The sequence below is a fragment of the Bison bison genome, unplaced genomic scaffold (assembly GCF_000754665.1).
Source record: "Bison bison bison isolate TAMUID 2011002044 unplaced genomic scaffold, Bison_UMD1.0 scf7180017864174, whole genome shotgun sequence".
NCBI lineage: Eukaryota > Metazoa > Chordata > Mammalia > Artiodactyla > Bovidae > Bison > Bison bison.
In genome coordinates, this window is record NW_011494746.1 from 2,046,097 (window position 1) to 2,070,340 (window position 24,244).

At 42.4% G+C, this 24,244-nt stretch overlaps 1 protein-coding gene across 2 annotated transcripts in view; it reads right to left on the minus strand.

The window, feature by feature from the left end:
* PYGL (phosphorylase, glycogen, liver) overlaps positions 1 to 24,244 on the minus strand; it is a 48,416-nt gene that overhangs the window by 14,050 nt on the left and 10,122 nt on the right. For both annotated transcript variants that reach the window (XM_010842263.1, XM_010842262.1), the window contains exons 4-19: positions 20,512 to 20,643; positions 16,752 to 16,863; positions 16,148 to 16,230; positions 11,471 to 11,614; positions 10,853 to 10,945; positions 10,025 to 10,171; positions 9,522 to 9,685; positions 8,935 to 9,049; positions 8,049 to 8,150; positions 7,750 to 7,897; positions 7,587 to 7,645; positions 7,345 to 7,486; positions 4,528 to 4,735; positions 3,476 to 3,610; positions 2,970 to 3,036; positions 33 to 205 (exon numbers count right to left, since the gene is read on the minus strand). In XM_010842263.1, coding sequence (XP_010840565.1) covers positions 33 to 205; positions 2,970 to 3,036; positions 3,476 to 3,610; positions 4,528 to 4,735; positions 7,345 to 7,486; positions 7,587 to 7,645; positions 7,750 to 7,897; positions 8,049 to 8,150; positions 8,935 to 9,049; positions 9,522 to 9,685; positions 10,025 to 10,171; positions 10,853 to 10,945; positions 11,471 to 11,614; positions 16,148 to 16,230; positions 16,752 to 16,863; positions 20,512 to 20,643 — 2,024 coding nt within the window. The remainder of the gene's footprint in view (positions 1 to 32; positions 206 to 2,969; positions 3,037 to 3,475; positions 3,611 to 4,527; positions 4,736 to 7,344; positions 7,487 to 7,586; positions 7,646 to 7,749; positions 7,898 to 8,048; positions 8,151 to 8,934; positions 9,050 to 9,521; positions 9,686 to 10,024; positions 10,172 to 10,852; positions 10,946 to 11,470; positions 11,615 to 16,147; positions 16,231 to 16,751; positions 16,864 to 20,511; positions 20,644 to 24,244) is intronic.

Consider the following 24,244-nt stretch of genomic DNA (forward strand, 5'->3'; position numbering starts at 1 on the left):
CTATTTTCTCCTCAGGACATTTTACGACTTACTTTCCATTGGCTTTGTTTGCCCCACCGCTGGGGTCACTGGACAGGGAAATCTTTATGTCAGAAGGCTCCATGTTCCAGATGTCCCGGGCATACTCCTTAATCGTTCGGTCACTGGAGAATTTCCCCGAGGCGGCTATATTTTTGAGGACCATGATGTTCCAGGCCTTTGGATTCTGTAAATGACACATGCATCTAAGGCCCAGGGCCTGAGTGCACACCAAGCTGTGTGACAGATGCCAGGCCAGCACATCACACCAAGCTGTGTGACAGATGCCAGGCCAAGTACATCCAAGTATAATTCAGGGGAAATGACAGGAGTAAACTGTAATGAATCACAAGTACATTTGTTTCTCAGTTGGGAGCTGGATAGGCAGCCTGTGCTATTCTCCTATTTAAGAGTGTTGTGCTGTGCTAAGTTGCTTCAGTCATGTCCAACTCTTTGCAACCCTATGGACCGTAGCCTGCCAGGCTCCTTTGTCCATGGGGCTCTCTGGGCAAGAATACTGGAGTGGGTTGCCATGCCCTCTAGGGTATTTAAGATCACATTTCTCTAAAATGAAAAAGAAAGTATTTTTCACTCTCAGAGAAGCCTTAATTGGTAATTTCTGCCATAGTTACAATGTTCTGGCATGTAAGCTGTATTTCCCATCTTCATTTTGAATGAAGATATCTCAGCTTCCTTTAAACTACACGGGAAAGGAAGGGACTAACTTCCATTGTCTGCTAGATGCCATATAAGAAATTTACCCTGTGGCTCATGGTCAGAGCTCAAGAAACACTACTTTGGAATGTTAGCTGTCATACAGACAAACAATCCCATAGGAGACTTTATTCACTGACTTCTCTCTCCTCATTTTTTTCTGAAGGTAGATTCTCTAATAGGTTTACATTGAATCCCAGATACTCCACTGGGGTTTTAAAACAGGACCAATTAAGGTTTTATCTTAAATAAAAAATATATGACTATATATCTAAATAAAATACATCTTTCATAATTTTATGTAAAAATATATAAGCTATTTATTTTATAGCCTCGTGATTTTGTAAAGGACTCTAAGAAGGAGTTCAATGGCAATGACTAGAATATTATTTGAAAAAGACAGCAATGCATTAAAAGCATTTAAAACAAAAACTAAAACTGTGAGTCTGAAATTATTCACACTTTGGAAACTTACTAAAATAAGAGAATAAATGCTTCCTTTTTTCATGTTCTTTATTTAAGGGGATAATGACTAGACTTCCCAACCACATAGGCCATGTTTTCTATACCTCAACAATGCAATTATTGTTAAGAGTAAACGCTGCAATTTGCACTAATGAAGAAGAAAGGTGGAGTGGAATGCTGGGCCTCTAGGTGGGCATCCCTTGGATCAGGGCCATCATTTTAACAGAAGGGACTACTGTGTAAAACCCACATTCACATTTGTGCTTGCGCTCATGTATAGTTTCCTCTCCTGCTCTGTTTCACTTCTACTTCTTTCCCTCAACATTCTTTCTACACATGAGCATGGGTTGAGGGCAAGAGGAATAAGCTGGAGGTGGCCATTCTCCTTCTCTGTCTGCGTTCCCAGAGGCCGTGTGTGGCTGCTTTTGCCCGTGTTCCAGGAGCCAGAAGTGAGCTCCTCCGCTTAACTCCAGCACTGCCTCTGCTTGGGCAGCGTGTAAAATTGGCTTCTATACACTTTAGGGGGACTGGGATATGCTGTAAAGCAGTATGGGCCTTGAATGATCCTATTTTAACACCCCAGTGGGATATCTGGGATGACTGTAGGAACCTCCTTGTCACCTGGCTTTGGAAAAGAAATAGAAATGTCAGTGAAGTAGGTTTCTGTTGTAAGTAGTTACTGATATGTCCAAAGGGCAGGAGGTGGAGATTGTATGAATTTCCATGGTTCTGCTATATAATGGCTTTCTAGCTGGGGGGCAGAAGTGGGGACTGTGTGGGCAAGAAGCCAGCGCTGGAGTCTTGGCACAGGGCCAGCTTGCTCCTGTATCTATTCTTCTGTGGTTTCTGCAGTTCACTGAAAGTCTTTCCTATCAGAGATGATCCCGGTTCCATATATTTACCAAATGTACCTAGAGGGTTGGGCTACTTGGTAAAGATGCATGATTTTGCATATGGAGGGTTCCTCACATGGTTCTAGCCTTTTTCTCTTTTCTTTCCCTCCCTCCCTCCATCTCTCTCTTCCTTAGTATAGTCTTTCTTGTTTCATTCCTTGTTTTAAAAAAAAATTCAAATATGAACCCCCCCCCCTTTCTGTCCATTTATATTCTGTTCATATAGCACCACTCCATGGATAGTCCAGGAGAGGTACTTATTTTGCAACTTTCAGATACCCTCTAGTATTCTAAGGCTCAGTCTAAGAATCCCTTTAGCAGATTTTTCAAATGCTGATGGTGATTCTACCCACTACTGGGTCAGAATCCCTCAGAGGGCAGTGGGCATCTGTACTTTGAAAAAACTGCCTGGTGACTCTGATGTGCTTCTGCTTAAGAGCCCTGGCACCAAGAAGGCTCCTTGAGGGGCCATGGCTTTGTCCCTGCTGGGTCTCAGTGCTCAGCATGGTGCCTGCCTTGGAGGAGGCACTGGTGTCTCTCTGCTGAATAAATGAGTGGGTAAAGTGAGTATTTAACTTGGCTTTATACTCTTTAGTTTCTAGGACATGCTTGCTACATGGTGGGTGCTCAATAAATACTGAATAATTTGTGACTTCTTATTTGGATATTAAAAAAATTTAACAACTGCTACTGAAATGTCAAATCCCAACCTTTGCCTGAACTTGGGAACAGTCCAGTTTTTATCTGAAAAACCAACATTGCTGCCTCACTTCCCTTTTTTGATTGGTTAGTGGGGCCCTGTTATTTAGAAAAAGAAACTAAAATTTTAATGAACGGTAGTAAACTGGCATCGTTTATAAGTCTCAGCCATGAACTCACCATGTACAGCTGGCTGACTTTTTCTTGACATTTGACGTAGGCTTCATAGTCTGCAAAAACTTTAAACCTGTTTTTGTGATTAAAAGGAAAAAACAAAGCATCAAAAAGCTTCATTAACAGATGTGTGTTCAGATTCCATTTAAAATTCTCTTTTGCTTAATGATAGGCATGGCTAGCTTACCAGTCTGATATTTCTATTCGTAAGGGTTTCAACCAGCCCTCAACCTTTCTATGGGTCTTTCCACAAGTAAGAATGTTATCACATGGATGCATTTGAAAGCTGGGTACACCAGAGGAAGGAGAAAAGGAATACCAGATTTGTGGATCTTATTCTTAAGTCTTCCTAGCATTGTTAGTGGAGAATACCTACTTTTTCTTTCTAAGCCTAAATTAGCTTATCAGATCGCAAATCTATGCTAATCTACGTGGTTATGTTATAGTTGATTTAAGATGTTCTCAACCTTTTTCCATGGCCCAAGTAGCACCATCTTCTTATGGGAACTCACCTGTCATGATAAAACAGCATGTTGACTAAGTCTTTGAAGAGGTCAGGCTGCTTGGGAGAAAAAAAGCCCTTGTCAATTTGATCAATGGCCAACTTCAGCTCTGGAAGTGCCTCATAATATTCTTTTGCCTCATACCTGTGGGGTAGCGGGTGGGGCAATAATAAGAAAAGATTCTGTTAGTGTTTGTGATTAACAGCACACTAGATGGTACATTAGTTGTGAAAAAGGCATTTAAAAATACTGGCATTTATAGTCATAGAGTTCAACAGGAGTATAAGTATAAATAATATTTAACTAGATCCTGATATTTTTCCCCCCACTAAATTTGATTAGTTCCTTGTAACCAAGACACTAAGGACAATAGATAATAAAAATCCTAATCACACAGCAATAGTCTAATCTGGTAAATACAGTTAAGATTCATTTCAAACAGACTTTATGACTCTAAACAATCAGGTGCTTTTTGGACCCATAGATCCCCAGATATGTTGCCACTGGGCAAAAGTTTACTTCCAAGGGCTGGGAAGTACATTTGACCTCCTCCAAATTTTGTGATTCCCGTGGTTCCTTTGTGCAGCACTCTTTCTTTACTTCTCATTTGAATCCAGGTTAATAAACTTATCCAGATACTTAGTGGAACAAGTATTCTGGGTGCTTCTATACAACCAGGCCTATTCTCTACTGCCTTTTAGTCCATCTCTTAGAGACCTTAAAGGAACACTAGATGGTTAAATTATAGGCAAAACTTCAACTCCACACTGGTTCAATTTTTTGATCAAAGTAAAAATCACAGATGAGGGCAAAGTGAGTAGCTCACAAGGCCAGCCTTGACACAGCTGGTAGCAAATAGCAAGGAGCCTGTACACCTGTGCCCAAGCTCCTTTAGCTTTCACATGCTGGGCAAAGACTTAATCTGCAGTCAGGAAGGTCCCCTGACTTATAGGAGATGTTCTGCTGCCATGTCCCATGTGACCCAACTTGATGGGACACCTGGGTGGGGGAGGCAGCCTCCTGGGGGGATACATGCTCAACAAGCAGGACTGCTCTCTCACCCTTTCTTGTCCAAAGCAGCCACGTCCTCTATTCTCATGCCAAAGATGAACAGGTTCTCTTCCCCGGCTTCCTCAGCCATTTCCACGTTGGCCCCATCCATGGTCCCAATGGTCAGGGCCCCATTCAGCATGAACTTCATGTTGCCTGTCCCTGAGGCTTCGGTGCCTGCAGTGGAAATCTGCTCCGACAGATCTGTGGCTGGAATGACTGCAAGCAAGGCGTTAGTAATAGAATGAGTGGTTCTGTCTCTCTGGATCTGCTTATACAGTATCTAAGCATTCATCTAGCTGGTTTGTTTTGATCATTAAAGTAGAACATGCACATTAAGATAAATATTCAAATGGTGTAGGATGGATCTCATACTTCCCGTCAACTCTAGCAGCCACTCTTGCCCACTTCTGATGTGTTATCTTGGTGGTTATGGCCACAATGCTAAAAAGGTGTATGGTTATATTGTACTTCCAGTCCATGGGGTCACAGAGTCAGACACGAGTGACTAACACACTTTCACATTGTCTCTCTGCTACAAAAGTTGACACTACTGTGAAATAAAATTCTATTTTATGGCAAGACAAGAAAAATTTAAACAAGAAAAAATTTTTTCTGCCTTTTGGTCTCCTCTCTCCCCTCTACTGTGCATTGTGCATCTTGGATTATGCATGGACCAACCCTCTCCATCAGCAGAAATATCCCCATAGAATGTAAATTGATACAGCCACTATGGAAGACAGTATGGAGATTCCTTAAAAAAACTAGGACTAAAACCACCATATGATCCAGCAACCCCACTCCTAGGCATATACCCTGAGGAAACCAAAACTGAAAAAGATACACATACCCCAATGTTCATTGCAGCACTATTTACAATAGTTAGAACATGGAAGCAACCCAGATGTCCATTGAAAGATGAATAATAAAGTTGTGGTGCATATACACAATGGAGTATAACTCAGCCATAAAAAGGAACACATTTGAGTCAGTTCTAATGAAGTGGATGAACCTAGAACCTATTATACAGAGTGAAGTCAGAAAGAGAAAGATAAATATCACATACTAATGTATATATATGGTATCTAGAAAGATGGTTCTGATGAATTTATTTGCAGGGCAGCAATGGAGAAACAGACATAGAGAATAGACTTATGGACATGGGGAGAGGGGAGGAGAGGGTGAGATGTATGGAGAGAGTAACATGGAAACTTACATTACCATATGTAAAATAGATAGCCAATGGGAATTTGCTGTACATCTCAAGGAACTCAAACACGGGCTCTGTGACAATCTAGAAGGGTGGGATAGGGAGGGAGAGGAGAGGGAGGTTCGGGAGGGAGGGGACATGGATGTACCTATGGCTGATTCTTGTTGATATACGGCAGAAAACCACAAAATTCTGTAAGGCAAACGCCCTTCAATTAAAAAATAAATAAATTAAAAAATAAAAAGAAATATCCCCATAAAGAGCAACATGCTCCTAGCACCAACAAGACAGCTCCTTAAAAGATAACATTCCTTCTTGATCTTGTTAGGACCCGATGACCTACTACTTTGTACTTGGCAGATCTGGATTGTGTAAACTGTCAGTTTACACATTTAGTGTAGAGCTCTGTCTCAAAAAAAATTTATAGAACTGCTTTGACTTCTAATGGGTGGAACAGTTCTCAGAGCTTTCTGATCTGCAGTTCCTGGGTTATAATCCTCAATTTGGCTTGAATAAAATTTTCCACTTCTTTCTTGGATTGATTGATTAATTTTTCATCAACCCTACACTTCTCTTCTCCCCCTTCTTCCATTCAGCTTCTGTTAAGGTTTTATTTCTTCTATTTGATAACTTTATGAAATGAATATTGAAACTTCTCTTTCTTGATCCTTAAAATTCAGAATCTCTCCTTTAGCATCTGAGGAAATTGGATTGTGTCATGTTCTACATCTTACTTCCGCTTTGACTGCAGGGAAATAAACCACAGGCAAGTGAGGCATACCTGTGGCTTGATGCACACAGAAATACTGCCTGCGGCATCCTCCCCACCCACCCAATACAAAGCATAGGGCTTTGCGAGCTTAGTTGTGGATTAGATATATCTTCATTTGCATCCATAAGAATCTGGCTCTTTGTTCTTTATGCAGACAGTTCTTAAATTGTAATATCAGAGGACCCAAAAACACCTCAAAAAGAGAAAGGTCCCTTTTGACTTTGGGAAAAGGGTAAACACACAGTTGGCACCTGCATGTGGATGATGCTTCATGATGCAAACAAGTAAAGGTCCCAGTGGAAGAGAAAGGGATGCTGGCTTCTTGCCAGTCGGGCTGTCCCCAGGTGGGGATGCCATGCTTGCTCTGAGTGCCTATCTGAGGCACATCTAAACTTAGGGCTTTGGCAGCCTGACATGTGTCTGCATTGCCTGCTGCCACCTGGACAAATGACAGCCCAAGAAGTTACCAGAACAATACCTGGGGACTGGGGAATTGGTGTTCTACTGCAAAACGGGGGTTGGGAACTGAAGATCTCTTTTTTTCTTTTGTAGAGCACAGTCTACTTTATCAAAACCTCAGGGCCACCTCCTCCAGCATCCAGCTTTGACCAGCAGGGAATAAAATATGCTTGCAAATGTAACCTCTGATGTGGACTCTGGGAACACTCACCTCAGTGTCAACTGGGCCACCTTAAACATTCTTAGCCTAGGGTCTTATTCTGCCTAAGAATGGCACCTTCTATTCTAAGTCGCTGGCTCCTGAGGCCAGTGGCTCCATTTTCCTGTAGTAGGTAATCCATCCCTAGACTGTGGCCCAGCCCCCATGGTTTGTGAGGACCGCACTACCTTTTTCCGCAAGAGACACTCTGTAGTTTTCCAGGAAGATGAGTTTCAACTTGCTTCCAACCACAGGGTCATTGTTCACCACCTCTGCCACTGATGTGATCAGCTTTATGATAAGTTTGGCCATGTAGTATCCAGGGGCAGCCTTGGGGAAGAGTGTGGACATACGAGAAGGCAGGCATGAGGAAGTGGAGAAACAGCGAGAGGAGAGCCCCCATGTCCCCAGGGAAGAGAATCAAACTTACTTTGCCACCGATTATAACTGTTCTGGGCACGAATAGCTTCTTTGGGTCTTTCTTAATGCCTGAAAAAGATGGAGATAGGGGATGGAATCGATGACGGTGGACAGCAGGGGTGCTGAGACCTGCACCTCCGGGGGGCTGGCTGGGGGCCGCAAGGGCAACTCACGGTTGTACATGGTGACCACGTGCAGGCAGTTCAGGAGCTGTCGCTTGTACTCGTGGATCCGCTTCACCTGCACGTCGAACATGGAGGACGGGTTGATCTTCACTTTGTACTCCTTCTCCAGGAACTGAGAAAACTTCAGCTTGTTCTCCTGTTGAGACAGAGCATGGGGTCAGAGCCCTTGAGACTCAGAAGGAACCGGTGCAGGGGGTGGTGGTGGTGGTGGTGGTCTGCTTTTAAACACTGGAGCATAAACCCTCCAAGCCAGTGCCCAGGAAAGAATCCGTGTGGGGAAGCCTCACCTGCTTCACGTTGGAGATCTCGCGGAGGAAGATGTCGTCGCCCAGGAAGCTGTTCAGCTTCGTCAGCTGGCTCAAGTCCTTCACGTAGTCCTCCCCGATTTTCTTTCAGTTTAAAGCAAAAGGTGACTTTAATCAGAGAGGGCTGTCAAACCCACACGAGCAGTTTCTGTCCATCTGTGGTGGGTGCTCACGTTCCTAAAACACATCTACACCCCACACACGGAGAAAGGCTTCACTCACAGAAGATGCTAGAGATGCTGTGTGGGAAGAACACTGGCTAGTCCCTCACGTGTGGTTTCAGTGCTTTTGTTGTTTAGTCACTCAGTTGCGTCTGCCTCTTTGTGGACCCCATGGATTGTAGTCTGCCAGGCTTCTCTGTCCATGAGATTTCCCAGGCAAGAAAACTGGAGTGGGTTGCTATTCCTCCTTCAGGGGATCTTCCTGACCCAGGGACGGAAACCATGTCTCCTGCATTAGCAGGTGGATTCTCTGCCACTGAGCCACCGGGAAAACCCATTAGTTTCAGTGGTACTAAGTGTTAAAAACAGAAAATCTACAAAAAAGGGTGACAAAAACTCAGGTTCTGCTAGTCATTTATATGATCTTTGTTATCCTCTTATTAAGTAGGGGTACCACCTGTGTGTCATATGAGTACTGTTAACCAGGGCTAGCTACATAATGTGTGGGGCTTCCTTTTCTGAAATTAAGAATTTTAAGATGGCTACAGCGGAAAATGAAACCAAGCACAGGGCACGTGGGGCTGCACAAGTTGCTGGCTTGCGCCTGACGCCAGCCCTGCTACAGACTGGATTAGCAAATTGTAACTGTGCTCCCTGCCTCCCACATTCCAGTCATGCCCGGCTTCCCCTCAGCACTTCCCCCTTACCTCTGCTATTAACTCTGCCAGCCCCGGGTTGCAGAGTAAGAGCCAGCGCCTTGGAGTGATCCCATTGGTTTTATTCTGAAACTTGTCTGGTTCTAGCTCACTAAAGTCCTTGAATCTGGAGACAGAAGAGACACATCACTGAACTTGGCTGGAATGGCAGGTTCCTGCATGCAGGATGAGTTACATTTAAGAAGCAGATAAGTTACATTTAATCTTAGAAAGATTAAACAAAAGTGTAGGGAGGGGCTGACAGCAGCTATGGCTGTCATTCTAAAAAGAAATCCATTTGCAATTCAAAATAATGACAAGAAAAAAATCTAAATCACCCCCATATGATTTCCTGGCACTGACATATATATCAGACTTTTGAGCAGAATAGTTTTTTTTTTTGCTCCTAAATCTAGAATTAGGATGGTTAAGAGAGGAAGGTCTTTTCCTTTTAGAGAACAGTTCTTTGTACAGGGAAAAAAAATACTTTTAAATATTTCATGGAGCCTTTCCTCATCTCCAGCGGTAGCCCTGCCTTTACTAGCGCTGTTCTGTTACTGAGCAATGTTAGACCCACTGCGATGGGGACCGAGGCTCACACTTGGGTCTTCACGATGTCCGAGTGGATTTTAGCCACGCCGTTCACAGCGTGGGAGCCCACAATGCAGAGATGGGCCATGTTGATCCTTTTGCCTCCTTCCTCTTCTATCAGAGACATCCTTCTCAGACGGTCGACATCTTTAGGAAACAAGGCAGCAATTTTCTAGGCAAAGGAAGAGAAAGGCCTTACTGATCACTCAGAATTCTGACAACCCTGGCATAACATCATTCACTTCCCAACCAAAACCTTCCATGGAGTAAATATAAAACTTCACTCCCACAGAGAGGCGCTGGGATGTTAGCCCTGGGGAGATGCCATCCCTCCACTTCACAATATTTTCAAAAAGGTGTTGTTAACAGAGCCCCACCCAGACTTGAATGATTTTGACGTATCAATGACCGAAAGATGTTTGGGCCTCAAGTAAGAGGGAAGACTGTAGTTACCCTTAACATCTCTAGACCTCCTTCTCCAAAGGGTTATGAATCTGTCAAAGTGACTTACATCTAAGTGCTTCTGATTTATCTCGTAAATGATTTGCAAATGTCGAGGAAGCAACTTCTCCACCAGCTCTACAGGCCAGCGCTCCAGGGCTTCTGGGAGCACCGTGTGGTTGGTGTAGGCGAAGGTCTTCTGGGTGATCTCCCATGCCTGGGGGACAGGGGATTGGGGTTAAGGGGGTAGGGTTGTGTGTGTCAGCTGCTTCCCTCTGCAGAGAGGCTGCCTGTAGGTGCACCCCAACCCTCAGGCCAAACATTTCCTCGACTCTGGCCTGTCTGCCACAGGACGATTCTATCTGCACATATACTATTAGGAGGTTCCTGAATGGTATAGGTAGTGGGAACATGTTTTCTTGGGGGTGGGAAAAAAAAAGGCAGCAAAACTGTCCAATAAAACTTAAGACAGCATGCTGATAAATCTCTATTATCCTAACTTGTCTTTTGTTTATTAAATAAACAAAATTTGAGGAATAAAGCTTACGTAATGTTTTGAGAAAGTACAAAGTATGATTAGATTCAATGGGGACACTTTCAATTAGCTCTAATCTGAAGCTAGAGAGTTTAATTTAGAATCCTTTTAGACACAGAAATGGGAAACACAATATAAGCCTTGATATAGCTACCAAGCTGTGTCCCATTAGCAAGGTATTTATTTCTTAGTCTTACTCCAAGAACTGAGAAATGTCAGCACCAGTGCAAAGTTCACCTTTCCTTGTTGTAATTTATCAACAGTGACTTATTTTAAAAAAATGTAAAAATCAGCTTTTGGCAAAATCTCTCAATCACAGATATTCTGGTCACTCAGAAGAAAAAGAAGCCAAACTCTCCAGACCTTGGGCCAGGGCAGTTTTTCAATATCCACAAAAATCCTCATCAGCTCAGGGATGGCAAGTGAAGGGTGGGTGTCATTCAGCTGGATGGCAACCTACATGGGGAAAGGAGAGCATGATGAAGGTGGCCAGCGGCCCATCTCTGGCTTCCTTGTCCTTGTCCATAGCTCACACATGCACCAAACAAGCACCTACCTTTCATGGAACGCTTTAAGTACACTGTAGCTATGCAACTTTTTAAAAAATTGAAGTCGATTTAAAATACTGTGTCAGTTTCAAGTGTACAGCATAGTGATTCAGTTATATATATATAAACACACACACACGCATTTGTTTTATAGGTTCTTACAAGCTATTAAGTAATTTCCCCATGCTATACAGTAAATCCTTGCAGCTTATCTGTTTTATGTATAGTAGTGTGTATCTGTTAACCCCACAGTCCTGGTTTGTCTCCCCCAACCCACTTTGGTAACCACAAGTTTGTTTTCTACGTCTGTGAGTCTGTTCTGTTTTGCATACAGATACTCAGATTTTTTAGCACTGAGACAGCTGATGAGTAAGTGTGATGGAAGTCCTGATCCTCTCAGTGGTTCCCACCTACATTCAGACTAAGTACTTGCCTGATCTGGGAAGGCATCGAACGCAGTTTTGGTGCTATTGCTGGAGTCAAACTTGGAGGCTTTGAAACGTCGGATGACATCTTGCAAGGTAGCAGCTACCACAAAATACTCCTGCTTCAATCTTAGCTCCTTCCCTTCAAAAAACTTCAAGCCAGAGAGATTGAGTGAGAGGGTTCACACTAGGAGTGGCCAAAACATGACTGGCGTCGCCTGTCCAGGGGCCTGTAACATCTGTGGGATGTCTGGTGGAAGATGGCAGGTCGAAGGCCAAGCATTAGCCTCCTGGAGCTCCATGAAAATAACAGTAAAGGATTTTAGAAAGGCATACTGATAAAGGATGAAGGGAATGGAGAGAACACAACAGCAACAACTTTTTAGAAGTTGAAAAACAGATGGATAAATGGTTTCCTGCATCCCAGAAGATGTAGGAAAGCTGACTCTTGACCTAGCGGGGAAAAGCCAAAGGAACAGCCCAGTGTATACATCGAAGCTCCCCAAAGGCCCAGAAACTGTCCGCATTGTGTGCCTTTAGACATAGGGATGAAGAGGGGGTAAAAAGTTAGTTGAGAGTCTAAGAAGCAGTTGGCCTCACACCTCATCTCCAGTTCCCTCAAATGAACAGTCTCCTTTGCCAACTCAGGCAGAAGGTGCAGATCTAGTCCCTGGAGGTGGCTAAGCAGGTGCAGGTGGAGGCAGGGGCACCATCCCACACTAAAACGGGGGAAGAGGGTTCAGTGAAAGTGTGTGTACTGAACGCTGATACTTTCAGCCTTCTTCTCCCAACCAAATTTGAGAACACAGGCAGTTAGTGTTAATTCCACTGAGGAAAACAGCTGTAAGCATCTTCTCCAGGGAATCTGGCCTGCCCAGAAGAGAGAAACTAAAGCCATGGACATGCAGAGCTCCACCAGGAAGTGGCCCCAACAGGTCACAGGATAGTGAAGCCAAATAGATAAATCCCACCCAGAAGTACAGAGCTCCCCAAAGCTTGTCAGTACCTCTCTCTTTTAGTGGGCACTTAAGGGCCATTAGCCATCTAAGAAAAACTTCTAAAAGATGTTGAAATATAAAAGTTAACTTAGAAGAAACAGAGATTAAAGAACGATTATAAGAATACTATCAATAATATCCTCAGATAAATTAGATATTGTATTCAAGAAATAAGATAAGATGTTTTAAGAAAATATCTAAAGCAAAAAAAGACTACTCAAAAATTAAAACATGATAGCCAAAGTGAAACAGATTGAGAGAATTGCGATTGCCCATAAGGTGAGTAAGAAGACAGAGATGATAAATAAAAGACAAGGGGTAAAGAACCAGTTGAGGATGTTTAAGAATTCCAGACCATTTCTCAGAGAGCTGTAGTCCTGTGTTCCCAGACTGAAAGGGGACCCAGGCATGAGGAGTGAAAACAGACTCACACCAAGCACCTCCCCCTCTAAAAAAACTTTCAGTACATTTTAGTACACTTGGAGATGGGGGTTTAGAGGGGGATAGAAGGAGAGGAAGAGGGAGACTAGAAGCTTTCAAAGGGGAAAAAAGCAGAATACAAACAACAGATCAAGAATTCAAATTGCACTGTGTTTTTCAGCAACACCAAAAACTAGATAAAAAAAAAATCTTTGCGTCCTTGATATCCAGGCAAACTACCAATGTGAGGGCAAAATAAAGACCTCTTTCAACATGAAAGGTCTCAAAAAAATTGGCCTCACATGCACCCTTTCCCAGGAAGCCCTAAGCATCAAACAAGCCAAAAGAAAATGCGGGATCCAAACAAATGACCTCAGAGAGCGTAAGAGCACAGAGGTCCTTAGAACGGTGGGAAAGTCGCTCCAAAGACGCCAGTGGAGCAGCCAACCAGGAGAGATCCAGAAGGGACTTCAGAAAGACCGAGTCAACAGAATACCAAAGGTGTTTGAATATACTGAGAGGAAATTTCTACAACTGTGGTAGAGTATAGGATAGATTAGGGCAAAGTACTCGGAAAACCAAGCCAACAAAACAAGCATCAACTCCAGGAAAAACAAAAATTTTGTACAGAAAGGAAAAATAATGACATGATGATATGGATGGGCATAGATCAGCTGTCTTTAGTGTTGACAGGTCATAATAATGTAAAGACTAATTGAAGAGCTAGTGAAAATTACCATGTAATTATGTTGAGAGATTGTGTGCTGTGCTTAGTTGCTCAGTCATGTCCAACTCTTTGTGACCCCAGAGTCCACCAGGCTCCTCTGTTCATGAGAATTCTCCAGGCAAGAATACTGGAGTGGGTTGTCATGCCCTCCTTTAGATTCCTCTGAAATGTACTGAAGTTACATTGTTTCTCCCAAAGAAAAAATAACCTATACCATTAAGTTCCTGATAATGCTGCAGCAAATCCACTTACTCCTCCTTGGAGACAGGTTTAACAGCAAGTGGATATCTAGTCTTAGGACCATTTATGTCCTAGTCCCCAAGATCCTTATTTTGTGGCATCTTTGTGGAGCAGACTACTAATTTGGTTGCTTCTGAGATTATTACTTAAAAAAAAAATCATTATAGCTTCCAGAAAATTATTTTACTCATAGAGAAGTTAGAGCTAAATACATTTAAATCCATTAAGAATTGATAGTAGTCATTTGAGATTCAGTCCCAAGTGTTTTTTTTTTTAAACTAAGTTGTTTTTAGTGTAAATTTAGGAATGATCTGCAGTCCGTGTGCTGCAGTCCATGGGGTTGCAGAGTCAGACATGACAGGGTGACTGAACAACAGCAACAGGAATGATCGCCTTTAAGAAAAAGTTTAACAAGATAAATCAGTGGCATAAGAAACAAGTGTCTGCTCCTGGGTCTGTTCTGAGGCCCATGACCCCCACCTCTCCTGGAGGCAAAGGGGCAGAGGAGACCCATGAGTGAGGGGAAGAGGACAGGCAGGACCCCTCCAGGGACTTCTGATGCTGAGGATGAAACTCCTGTTTGGAAAGGAAGAAGTGCTTTATCTCAGCTGCATCTCATCTTTTATATCCAGGTTTTGCTTTGAAATACATGGACAGAGCCTCCCAAATAGGGATGGGTGAAACACCAGTTCTGATTTCATGAACCGTACAAATTTGTTTTGTATGGAGGGGAACTCAATATGCCAGCAAATTTGGAAAACTCAGCAGTGGCCACAGGACTGGAAAAGGTCAGTTTTCATTCCACTCCCAAAGAAAGGCAATGCCAAAGAATGCTTAAACTATCATACAATTGCACTCATCTCACACGCTAGTAAAGTAATGCTCAAAATTCTCCAAGCCAGGCTTCAGCAATATGTGAACTGTGAACTTCCTGATGTTCAAGCTGGTTTTAGAAAAGGCAGAGGAACCAGAGATTAAATTGCCAACATCCACTGGATCATGGAAAAAGCAAGAGAGTTCCAGAAAAACATCTACTTCTGCTTTATTGACTATGCCAAAGCTTTTGACTGTGTGGATCACAATCAACTGTGGAAAATTCTGAAACAGATGGGAATACCAGACCACCTGATCTGCCTCTTGAGAAATCTGTATGCAGGTCAGGAAGCAACAGTTAGAACTGGACATGGAACAACAGACTGGTTCCAAATAGGAAAAGGAGTTCGTCAAGGCTGTATATTGTCACCCTGTTTATTTAACTTACATGCAGAGTACATCATGAGAAACGATGGACTGGAAGAAGCACAAGTTAGAATCAAGATTGCAGGGAGAAATATCAATAACCTCAGATATGCAGATGACACCACCCTTATGGCAGAAAGTGAAGAGGAACTAAAAAGCCTCTTGATGAAAGTGAAAGTGGAGAGTAAAAAAGTTGGCTTAAAGCTCAACATTCAGAAAACGAAGATCATGGCATCTGGTCCCACCACTTCATGGAAAATAGATGGGGAAACAGTGGAAACAGTGTCAGACTTTATTTTGAGGGGCTCCAAAATCACTACAGATGGTGATTGCAGCCATGAAATTAAAAGACACTTACTCCTTGGAAGGAAAGTTATGACCAACCTAGACAGCATATTCAAAAGCAGAGACATTACTTGGCCAGCAAAGGTTCGTCTAGTCAAGGCTATGGTTTTTCCTGTGGTCATGTATGGATGTGAGAGTTGGACTGTGAAGAAGGCTGAGCGCCGAAGAATTGATGCTTTTGAACTGTGGTGTTGAAGAAGACTCTTGAGAGTCCCTTGGACTGCAAGGAGATCCAACCAGTCCATTCTGAAGGAGATCAGCCCTGGGATTTCTTTGGAAGGAATGATACTAAAGCTGAAACTCCAGTACTTTGGCCACCTGATTCGAAGAGTTGACTCATTGGAAAAGACTGATGCTGGGAGGGATTGGAGGCAGGAGGAGAAGGGGACGACAGAGGATGAGATGGCTGGATGGCATCAATGACTCGATGGACGTGAGTCTGAGTGAACTCTGGGAGTTGGTGATGGACAGGGAGGCCTGGTGTGCTGCGATTCATGGGGTCGCAAAGAGTCGGACACTACTGAGCGACTGATCTAATCTGATCTGATCTGATGGAGGGGAAGGGCAATCTAGACAATGCAGGATGAGATATGGAGATTATTCCTCATTGACAGGAAAAAAAAACATTATTAAGTATGTGCTTTATGGCTACTGAATAGGCACTTGTGAAATAACCCACTTCTGTTTCCACTGAGAAAGCCAGCTTGACCACTCACATTATCATTGGGATAGAGGACCCGGGAGATGTTCTCGGCCAGATTCCGGTCCAGCACGGCCTGAATGTAGTCTCCAACGTTAACTGAAGGAAATGTTAGAAAAATCAATAAACAGACAGGCCAGCTACTGTCTTCAGAACCCCCATGATCTCACCTGATGCTTGCTGAATACCCTGCTTGTTGAATACCCCTTTTTGGGGGCCAGGGACTGATTTTGTGGAAGACAATTTCTCCATGGACTTAGAGTGAGGGGGATGGTTTGGGATGATTTAAGCACACTACATTTAGTGTGGATTTTATTTCTAATCTAATGCCACTACTAATCTGACAGAAGGTACTGGTCCCTGGCCCAAAGGCTGGGGACCTTCTGCCATGTGGGGTTCCTAAAATTCCTAAAAATTCAAAAGGATTTCAGCAAAACTTCAAGCTCTGATTCACAGGAGAGTCTATGAAGGTCAGACTGGAGGACTGCTTTAACCGTGTTCTCCATACCTGCTCCATAAAATGCTTAGACACTAAAGAGTTCATATCAGAAACTCAGCTCACTTTGGTTCTAATTAGTAAAGAAAAAGATTAAAGACACACGAGCCCGCGCTGCACTCACAGTCTCTGAGGTTGAAGTCATTGGGCGCCCGAGCGGACCAGAGGCGCATCGTGTTGACCGTGTTGTTCAGGTACCCAGGCACCGGGGTGTCATACGGGAGGGCCAGGACCACCTGCGGGGCGAAACCAAGGCAGCTGCTCACTGGTGCCCATGGAGGAGGGTGGAGGGTGCACAGAGCTGGGAGACAGCAACGGGAATTTGTTTCCTGGCTCCATCACCAACTCAGATCGTATGATCCCTAAACCAAGACGAGGCTCCCAGGGCTGGAGTGTCCTCCTCCCACTGGAACAATCTGAATGGCTGGAACGACCCAGACAGATGAACCCCTATATCAGTTTCACGTTGACTTCCCTTTGTGTCTTTTGCCCTGATCTGGATGCAAATCTTTTGCATTTCAGATCAAGCCATTGCTCTAAGAATAACAAAATATGATGTACAAAGTAGCAAATGTGAATCTGTACCCATTAAGAATAGTAATCAGGATAAGTTTCATGTTGATTATTCGATGATCTGATTTCAAATATGGTGAAAAATCAATGGAGTAGGAAATGTACGAAGATAAACATGACATACGATGTTTAAAATGCTATGCTAGATTTTTCACAGTTACATGAAGAAGAGTTGTTTTAGTGATCTAACAAATCAGCTGATAATTAGCTGAGATGGGTCTAAGAGGCCAGCTTTGGAAAAATTTAGCTCAATATTTGTGATAGTCATGGAAATAGAGAACAGGAAGATGAACTGCATTTTACATGACTTTAAAATTTTTGTGAGGAAAGACACTTCTATTCCCTGCCTCATCAGAGTCAATCTCCAAGGAAGGGGAATGACAGAATGGTTGAATTGGTGGATGCTAGAGATCATTTAGTGCAACTTACTCATTTCAGATATGAAGGGAATGAGGCTGAGAAGTGACCTACCCAAGGTCACAGACAGTGGTAGTGTTGAAACCTAACCACAGATCTCTTTAATTTGGTCTGCTGAATTATAAACGAATGAAGGACTCTAGTCTATATCAATGACATATAGTCAGTCATACTTTCATGAACATCATAATCATAAAGTAACAAATCACACTGACTTGAATATCTTTTACTAGGAAATTAAGGTCTCTGGAGATTCTTAAAGCAAGTTGTGATCAATCAGGAAGTCATTTACAGAGTGGGACTGAGCCCGGATTCAAACATGACTCATCTTTCTGACCCTGGCAGCATAACTGAGGCAGCTGGGGAAGCGCATGGCTCGGAAGTCCCTTTAGAGAACTTCAGGGAGAAATCGCCACCTCGGTGCTGACATGAGGCTGTGCCTTCTCTGGGATGCTCTCATGGTGGTGGGAGCATGAGAGCTGGGACTCCCTCAGGAGCCTGCGCACTTGCTCAGAGCTGTGGTGCAGTGTGAGGTTCTTCCTGAGAACTCCTTCTTTCCCTCTCTCTTCACAGGTGTCACACCTGTGCAGTCTGAACGAATTCCCCCTTCCCCCTGTCCCCTTCCCCCTAATTTTTCATAGCATTTCTGCAATAGGTCACTTGCACTTCTAATTCTCCCTGCCATCTGCTTCCCTGAGGACCTGAACTGACACAATAATAACACAGACAGTTCAATTTGCTGGAAGCCCTCAAACAGGCACACACCAGGTCTGACTTCATGCTCTCTGACCTCACTAGTTACATATCTGGGGGCTGATCAGGCAATAGCATCAATCCATAAAGTTCTGCACGAGGAGGGTGAGCTCACTCTTTATTACATCTGCCCCATAACCTTGCCTTTGTGGGCACAGAAAAATACATTCTCCCCAATTGGATTTCTAGATATATTATGAAACTGTCTAGAGGCACTTTGTAAATACATCATCAGGTCATCATAAGGTTATCAGTGGGACCTATGGAGTAAACAGAATGCTTCCAGGATTGAATGTGTAAAGTGCATACATTTAAATAGATCAGAAGCCTCTGGAAGTTTTAGACATCAAATACTTGCTAGTTTAACACTCAAAACATGTGAGAATTCTTTGGGCATATTAACAATTGATTTGTTGCAGTTTTCCTGATCCTATTTGTAAGCAACTATAACTCAGACTGTGGTCTATTGTTTGACCAAAATAGAAGTGGAGGAGATATAAGGGAATGTCTTGAAATCACCATATTAACTTATTCCTTATATCATTACATATAATGACCTATTTTAGCTTCTAATCCATTACTTCATATGCTGCAAAAAAAAAAAAAGACTTTTTAAAAAAAGTTTTACTTTTCTGAACTGTGACTAGCTTTGCATGGATTAGCAGAATAAAGCATTAGTTTAAAAGTCTGCTATAACATGGGTCTTGATTCTTCTAAGATAAAATGAAGCATTTATTTATGAAGATTAGTCCACAAACCAACTGAATGTAGCATTACAAGACTGAATTTTGCCCCTGATTCTTCTATATAACAAAGAACATTTCTCTGGTCTTTACCATTTTCTTTAAGCTTTTAAAGAATGGCCAATGAAACACCTTTTCTGGCCTAAGACTGTATTTATTAAACAAATATCTCAAGTGGAGCCTCCTGACTAGACAATGCAGTCCAACAGTGCTTAGGGGTTTTTTATCAGGAAGTATGAGGACAGCAAAGCACAGCTCCTCCACTGGAGGGGCTGAAAAATAAATTGTTCAGTAAAGAAGGCAATGGCACCCCACTCCAGTACTCTTGCCTGGAAAATCCCATGGATGGAGGAGCCTGGTGGGCTGCAGTCCATGGGGTCACTAAGAGTCGGACACGACTGAGAGACTTCACTTTCACTTTTCACTTTCACGCATTGGAGAAGGAAATGGGAACCCACTCCAGTGTTCTTGCCTGGGGAATCCCAGGGATGAGGGAACCTGGTGGGCTGCCGTCTCTGGGGTCGCATAGAGTCGGATACGACTGAAGTGACTTAGCAGCAGCAGCAGCAACAGGGTAACACTCTATTCTGCGTGTGTGCATGCTAAGTTGCTTCAGTTGTGTCTGACTTTTTGTGACTCTATGAACTATAGCCTGCCAGGCTCCTCTGTCCATGGGATTCTCCAGGCAAGAATACTGGAGTAGGTTGCCATTTCCTCCTCCAGGGGACCTTCTTGACCCAGGGATCAAACCGGAAACCTGAGCCTCTTATGTCTCCTGCAATTGGCATGCAGGGAATGCCGGAGCTGGGGCAGAATCTGCCCCTGCCTGCCCTCGGGCTAGGGGCAGGATAAATACATGTCCAGGAATTAAGTACACTTGGATGGACACCAGCATTATTTCTCTAGCAGTGATCTGGCACATAATAACAGCATGTATTTTGCAATATTTTGTGTTGTTTTTCTTGACTTTGTAATGAAAAATTTTGGTAATCCATTGAATAAATACTTCAATTTTAAAATATTTATGCCTTAGAATTTACAAGTCAATGTACATATGGCAGTGGTGTGAAAAATGACATTTAACTTTATTCACTCTTGGTTTCAACAACGGTACATAAAACTAGAGAGCTAAGCATGCTGGGATTATAGAATTGATTAATCTCTGATAAAGTAGATGACGAAATGACTCTGGTAAGTCACTTGACCTTAGGGAAGTCACTTCTCTCTTGACCTCAGCACCCTGGTCTCCAAAATGCGTGGGTTTCACTAAGAGAAGTAACACATTTATTTATAAAAATACATTGTTATTCAACATACAATACACTATACTGAATACCATCTACACATCATGCTGTGTTGTCCTCTGTACAACGCTCAGCGTGAGGACTCTTGAAATACCTGGGTGTCGGTCCATTTGGTCCCAGCCTCTGTGTGCTCTACTCTTCCATAGAAGTGAACAGGCAGCATGAACTCAGGGCGGGCCTTCTCCCAGGGGTTTCCATGCCTGAGCCAATCATCTGCTTCTTCTATCTGCAAAAAGGACATGGCTTATAATTTGTTTTTCAGGAGATATGGACCTAACCCTTCAATTATATCAAATCAAAAATATTTTTGACTGGATCAACTCAGTACTGCTTTGGCAAGAAAGATGTTGGTTCTGTCAACCTCAATTCATCTTTGTTATTATCATACAGCCTAAATCAACAATACTCGGTAATATTGCTCTAAATGTTTTATATATATATTATTGTGTTTAATTCTCATAGCAATCCTGTAGGAGGGAACTTACAGCTTCTCCCTTTTTTTTTATTTTTCAATTTTATTTAATTTTTAAACTTTACATAATTGTATTAGTTTTGCCAAATATCAAAATGAATCCGCCACAGTATACATGTGTTCCCCATCCTGAACCCTCCTCCCTCCTCCCTCCCCATACCATCCCTCTGGGTCGTCCCAGTGCACTAGCCCCAAGCGTCCAGTATCGTGCATCGAACCTGGACTGGCATCTTGTTTCATACATGATATTTTACATGTTTCAATGCCATTCTCCCAAATCTTCCCACCCTCTCCCTCCCCCATAGAGTCCATAATAACCCTGTGTACGAGACAGCAAAAGAGACACTGATGTATAGAACAGCTTCTCCCTTTTTAAAGGGAACTATAATTGCTCAAAGTTGCATGGACAGTGAATGATGCAGATAAGATTTGATGGTAGGTCTGTCGGTTCATCAATTGAAGAATTGATGCTTTTGAACTGTGGTGTTGGAGAAGACTCTTGAGAGTCCCTTGGAATTCAAGGAGATCAAACCAGTCAGTCCTAAAGGAAATTAATCCTGAATATTCCTTGGAAAGACTGATGCTGAAGCTGAAGCTCCAATACTTTGGCCACCGGATGCTGGCCTGACTCATTGGAAAAGACCCTGATGCTGGGAATAATTGAAGGCAGGAGGAGAAGGGGACGACAGAAGATGAGATGGTTGGATGACATCACCGACTCGATGGACACGAGCCTGAACAAGCTCCAGGAGTTGGTGATGGACAGGGAAGCCTGTTGTGCTGCAGTCCATGGAGTCACAGAGTTGGACCCAACTGAGTGACAGAACTGAACTAAACTGTGGGTTCCAAAGCCTGTGCCTTAACATCTGGGAAGCCAACTGTCTAGCTTGAGGGAAAGAGAGGCCTCCCAGTGGTATTTACATGGTGTAGGACCTGATGGGTCCTACATCATGATTTTCTGTCAAGAGCTTTGTGCCTAGAAAGCATAGAATCAGTGGAGAAAAGCTACTCATAGAAAGCTCCCTTATTTCAGCATAGGAACAGAACACTATAACTTTTTTTTTCCATTAAAAAAAAATTGAAGTATAGTTGATCTACAATACTGTGTTAGTTCCAGGTGTTCAGCATAGTGACAGTGCTTTTTCAGGTTATATTCCATTACAGGGTATTATAAGATAACAGGTATAACTTCTTGTGCTATACAGTGTATCCTTGTTGCTTATCTGTTTTACACAGGTATGCTAATCCCATACCCCTAATTTGTCCCTCTCCTCTTCCTTCTCCCATTTGGTAACCACAAGTTCGTTTTCTGTATCTGTGAATCTATTCTGCATATGCATTCATTTGTATTATTTTTTAGATTCCACATATAAGTGATAACATATTGTATCTGTCTTTCTCTGTGTGACCTATTTCACTAGGCATAATAAGCATAATATTCTCCACATTCATCCATGATACTGCGAGTGGCAGCATTTCTTTTTTATGGCTGAGTAATATTTCATGGCATATATATATCATATCTTTATCCGTTCATCTGTTGATGGGCACTTGGGTTGCTTCCATATCTTGACAATTATAAATAGTGCTGCTATGAACATTGGGGTGCATGTATGTTTTTGAATTAGTGTTTTCATTTTTTCCAGATATATGCCCATGAATGGAATTGCTAGAACATATGGTAGTTCTGTTTTTAGTTTTTTAAGGATTGTCCATTGAGTCCCACAGTGGCTGCACCAATTTATATTCCCACCAACCGAACACCATTACATTTTGTAGTCTTTGTTTAATTTAATCCTCATGTAATTTTGATCTGATAATGAACTAATACAGTTCATTTTGAAAATAACATACTAACAAGGTAAGGAATTTATTTTATTGATAACTTCAATGTATCCCCACGCAGTTATGTCAGTTTATAACAAAATATTTCTTATACAATTTTTAAAATCAGATTTGTATTTAGGGCATCCTGGACATCAAATAAATTTTGTTTTCTATAAAAAAACATAAAAATACCATAACAATGACAAAACATATGGTGGGAGGGGGTTACATTTTTAAAGATATTATTAGTGAAAACTTTAAAATATTGTATATATATTAAAAGATGGAATTGTGTTCTGGAAAGGAGGGAGGGTTAAGGTTTTTTAATACAAAGTTCTCTTGTCAATGAAATTACCCCAAATATGGTTATTTTACCTATTTGCTGCCTCACCCTTCCCTCATAGAAAACTCAGCTTTAGTTTAAAGAGATATTAGTTATGAATTATCACACAATGCTGGATGCTTCATGATAACCTATATACGAGTTCAGTGTCTGCCCCAGGCAGTGTGGAGAGAGGTGAACAAACACAGCTAACTTTTGAGATATTAGATAAAACATTAATGTCAATAGCCAGACAAGCTAACACATATCCATTTATTCAAACACTGATCATGACTTTATATTGGGAATGCCAGTAAGCTGCCCATTAACAGGAACTACCAGCAACATGATGAATGAAGAGGGGACTCACAGAAACAACATCTTTAGATAGAAAGTCTGGAGTTAGAGAGCTGCTGGAGACAGGAGAATGCAGCAGATACAGGAAGGGAAGGCTGGACCTAGATGTGAGCTAATCAGTAAAATGCATCCTGTTCAAATGCAGAGTCTCAGGCAGTATGGGGTGGGGGTCTCAAAATCTGCATTTAAAAGTCTGCCTTTTAACATGAAGACACTGGGTACATGGTGCAGCCTGGAGCTACATGGTAATACAAAGTCAGGAACTATAATTCAGATCTGAGACTTCCGCTATCCCCGTCATAAAGAGAACAAAAAAGACAATGAAAATTTAACAAGGAAAGGACTGAATTTTTATCAATTGATAAGAGATTGGTAAAGTTAGAGCCCACTAGCTCATATTAATAACTAGAAATTTGATGAAAAATAAATGAGAATGTCCACAAAGCATCAAACATCCTTAATTACAAAACACTTCGTGCTGCACTTAGGCAAGGGGGCAGGTTCTGGGTTTCAAATACTGATCAATGTGAACACTGCTTTCTATAACAGGAATGAACCTTAGGGCCTAGATGCCTCATTTCAGCACCCAGGACTGTTGTTAATATACATCTTCAGGTTGTACGTGAACCAGGAGGACAGTGAGGCAGAAACAGCTTTCCTCTCAAAACATGTGCACAGGTTAAGGGGACAACATATTTTCTGCTGATAAATGCAGCAGATTCAGACTGCTCTCCCCTCAAGCAGAATGAAATGCCCATAGAAGAGAAACTGAACTCCGGGCTTCCCACCACCAGCCCCTCCCAGCCTCCCGTGCAAGTCCGAGGTCGTATTTGCTCTTTTGAGGACACA